The sequence below is a fragment of the Myotis brandtii genome, unplaced genomic scaffold (assembly GCF_000412655.1).
Source record: "Myotis brandtii unplaced genomic scaffold, ASM41265v1 scaffold327, whole genome shotgun sequence".
Classification (NCBI taxonomy): domain Eukaryota; kingdom Metazoa; phylum Chordata; class Mammalia; order Chiroptera; family Vespertilionidae; genus Myotis; species Myotis brandtii.
Genome location: NW_005362585.1, coordinates 732489 through 736158, shown reverse-complemented (window position 1 = coordinate 736158; position 3670 = coordinate 732489). Strand labels below are relative to the sequence as shown.

Here is a 3670-nt window from a genome sequence, read left to right as displayed (position 1 = left end):
TTCCTGCTCAACTCCAGGGTTCCTATAGGGATAGGGAGTGGGGAGCTTTTATTCCCTTCTACAATTATCATGATAGTTTAGTTTGCCCTTATGTCCTGTCCATTCGTCTCCCTGGTTTTTGGCGGGCTTAGTGAAAGAACCTCCTCTTGCCCCACTTGACCAATGAGAGGGACTCCTTGGTGCTCCCTGACTGTAGGGTAACGCCATCATTCTCCAACACCCTCACATAGGGAGTCTGTCCTAGGATTCCTAGCACCTCTCTAGTAAGGAAAAAATTTAAACTGTGTTTTAAAATCAGCATTTTATATGTTTCTTTCTAGAAGACTCAACAACCAGAAATATTTTTATTTCTTCATACTAATATTTATAACTCTGGTATTAATTTGAGTATTTATGTGATTAGCGCTTGTGTGTTCCTTAGTGGGCTCAACAGTCACTTCTTCTGGGACATCTCCCCTACCCCACTGGCAGTGCCCCCAGTGCTCCTCATTACCCCTGGGCTTTATCCATGGACAACCCTGATCTCTCTAGAATACCGATAGCAGAATGATAGAGAGCTCTCTGAGGACAAGGACAGGGTCAGGACCCCTGTGCCAGCACAGAACGTTTTATATGCATCACCCCATTTAATTTTCATAGCCACCAATGGAATTAAATCAGTGGTTCTCAACCTTCCTAATGCCGTGACCCTTTAATACAGTTCCTCATGTTCTGGTGACCCCCAACCATAAAATTATTTTCATTGCTACTTCCTTTTACTGGGCACAGATAGACACTGTTACTCTACCCCCTCCCACTTTACAGACGAAGAAACTGAGGCTCAGAGGTTATAGTGCAGTGGTTCTCAACCTTCTTAATGCTGCGACCCTTTAATACAGTTCCTCATGTTGTGGTGACACCCAACCATAAAGTTATTTTTGTTGCTACTTCATAACTGTAATTTTGCTACTGTTATGAATCGTAATGTAAATATCTGATATGCAGGATGTATTTTCATTGTTACAAATTGAACATAATTAAAGCATAGTGATTAATCACAAAAACAATATGTAATTATATATGTGTTTTCCAATGGTCTTAGGCGACCCCTGTGAAAGGGTCATTTGACCCCCAAAGGGGTCGAGACACACAGGTTGAGAACGGCTGAGTTAAATAGTGATATCATCCCCATGGGGCTGATGTGGAGAGTGAGGTTCAGAGAGTTTAGCCACCTGATCAAGGACACAGAATCAGCAGGCAACAGAGCTGGAATTCACCCCCAAGTCGAATGTAGTCCAAGATCTATGCTTTTAATTTCTATTCTATTTTGCCTCAAATATTCATTAGTTGGTTGAATGAATGATGGCGACACAGCTAGCAAGTGGTAGAGATGGTATTTGAACCCAAGAGAACCTATGCTCTTAATGAGAACACGATCTTCCACATCCCCTACCACCCTGAGTGATCTGGTGTCTCCTGGTTAGACCTTTGAATATGTGGGAGTGATTGAATGGGAGTACCTCCAGGCATTGGAAAAATGAAGAGGGTCGGGAATCAGAGGTCTCTTGCATTGTTTACAAGAACCATCCTTTATTAAATCCACAAACAAAAGAAAATCTCTGTCTCTGGGAATGAATCATGAAGTCATTCTCTTTGTGTTTGGTTTTGCATTCATATTACACCCCTTGAGCCATTCAGATAAATCACGGCCTTGACAGTGCTGGGTCCAAGAACCCCTGGGAAATGGAAGGAGGGCGGAAAGATGAAGTGGACAGGCTGATGGCATGGTAGTGCCACTTGGCTGCCCACGGTCCAAGTCATTCCCATAAACTTACCAGGCATTCATACCGTCCCGTGAGGACACGACCTTCTTGGCACACATGATGTCATCCAGAATATGGCGGTTGAGAAGGTCTGGGGGAAATAGAAGGACATAGTGATCTGGTGCATTGGGGACAGAGTTGCAGTGTATGTAGGACCCAGGGGTTCTAGGTTCCTTGAGGCCTGAATAACATCAGCACCAACATTAGCTCATTCTGATAACCTTGATTTACTTGTCAGATGGTTACCTCAACTACCATGTTGTCTGGTTATGAATAACCTCAACCACCATATCAGTTGGTTCTGGACAACCTTAACCTCCATGTTGGCCAGTGCTGGATGACTTCAACTGTCATTTTATGTGGTTATGAATGATCTAAACTGCAATGTTAGCTGGTCTGACGTCACATCAACCACCATGTTGGCTGATTGGAAATCTACTCAACTGAAAGGTTGATCAGTCCTGGTGACTTTAAACAATATGTTGTCAGGTACTGGATAACCTCAACTCGCATTTTGACTGGTTATTATATAAATGACCTCAATCTCCATGTTGGGTAGTTCTGTTCAACCTCAACCACCAAGGTGCCTGGTCCTACTATTAAAAAACCTTAATATTCATGTTATCCTGTCCTAGACAACCTCAACCTCCAAGCTGGTTAATCCTAAGTGACCTCTTTGGTCACTGTGGTAGGACTTGGACAACCTCAAACTGCTCCCAAATAACCCCAGTCTCCATTTTGATCTATCTTGGACAACCTCAAGCACCATTTTGGACAACCTGGAACAAATTCTACTGTTATTCAATTTTGTCCTCAAAAACACCACATCTTGTCTGGAAAGTTCTCTCCTTTCTACACAGATGTACCTTGTGTCTGTTCCTACAACCAGATATCTGCTTCTTCCCTCAGGGGCCGAACAATCTCAACCCCAAATCAGGACAATCGCCTCAATTCCATGTGGCACTACGTTTCCTATTTCCTGAGTCCCAGAAAACTGAAGCTTCCATTCTGGGTGAGGTTTGGGAGCTTTGAGTCCTCCTGTCCTCAATCTCCATGTTGGGTAGTCCTGTTCAACCTCATTTCAGTGCAATATGGGTAAGGATACAGGGTGGTGTCTCTAACAGCCTAGGCAACTCTGCTTCTTTCCCTATCATTTTTCTGCTTGTTACTGGAGATTATGGCTTAGATAACCTTGCCCTCTGTTTATTGGGCCAGACAGGGCTTCAGGGTATCCCCATTGCTGCCTCACCATGACACTCCATGTGACAGAGGTTCTTGGTGGGTGTAACACCATTGTCACACCACCAGGCGGAGTTCAGCTGGAAAATGCCATATTGATTGCTGCCATCAAGATTGTGGTCCACGACGGAGGTGTCAAAGCCACTCACATAATGTGCCAGGCACAGCCCTGAGGCAGAGATAAGGAAGGTAGCAGGTAAGCATGGGTTCTGGAAATAGAAGAGGTTAGGAGGAGGGGGGTGGGGACAAGTATGGTTGTCATCTCAGTTGTGGGGGTGATGATCTTGGTTTGGTGGTGGTGTTGATGTTGGTGATTTTGTTGAGATGTCAGTGATGGCAGTGGTTACGGTATTCATGATGGTAATAGTAGCGATGACATTGATGGTAGTGATGGTGTTGATGGTAGAAATGAGAGTGATGGCTGTGAAGGCAATGATGATAATTACATTAGAATTAGTTAAACCCCAACATCAAACTCAATGGGCAAAAACTAAAACCATTTCCCTTAAGAACAGAAACAAGTCAGGGATGCCCACTCTCACCACTCCTGTTTGACATAGTACTGGAAGTACTAGCCATTGCGATCAGACAAGAAGAAGAAATAAAAGGCATCCAAATTGGAAAAGAAG

The 3670-nt window shown here is 43.9% G+C and overlaps 1 protein-coding gene across 1 annotated transcript in view; it reads right to left on the bottom strand.

Moving 5' to 3' along the window:
* Window positions 1–1615: 1615 nt before the first annotated feature.
* SPACA5 (sperm acrosome associated 5) overlaps window positions 1616–3670 on the bottom strand; it is a 4267-nt gene continuing 2212 nt past the window's right edge. The window contains exons 2-4 of the mRNA XM_005871022.1: window positions 3052–3210; window positions 1815–1893; window positions 1616–1715 (exon numbers count right to left, since the gene is read on the bottom strand). Of these exons, the coding sequence (XP_005871084.1) occupies window positions 1616–1715; window positions 1815–1893; window positions 3052–3210 (338 nt within the window). The remainder of the gene's footprint in view (window positions 1716–1814; window positions 1894–3051; window positions 3211–3670) is intronic.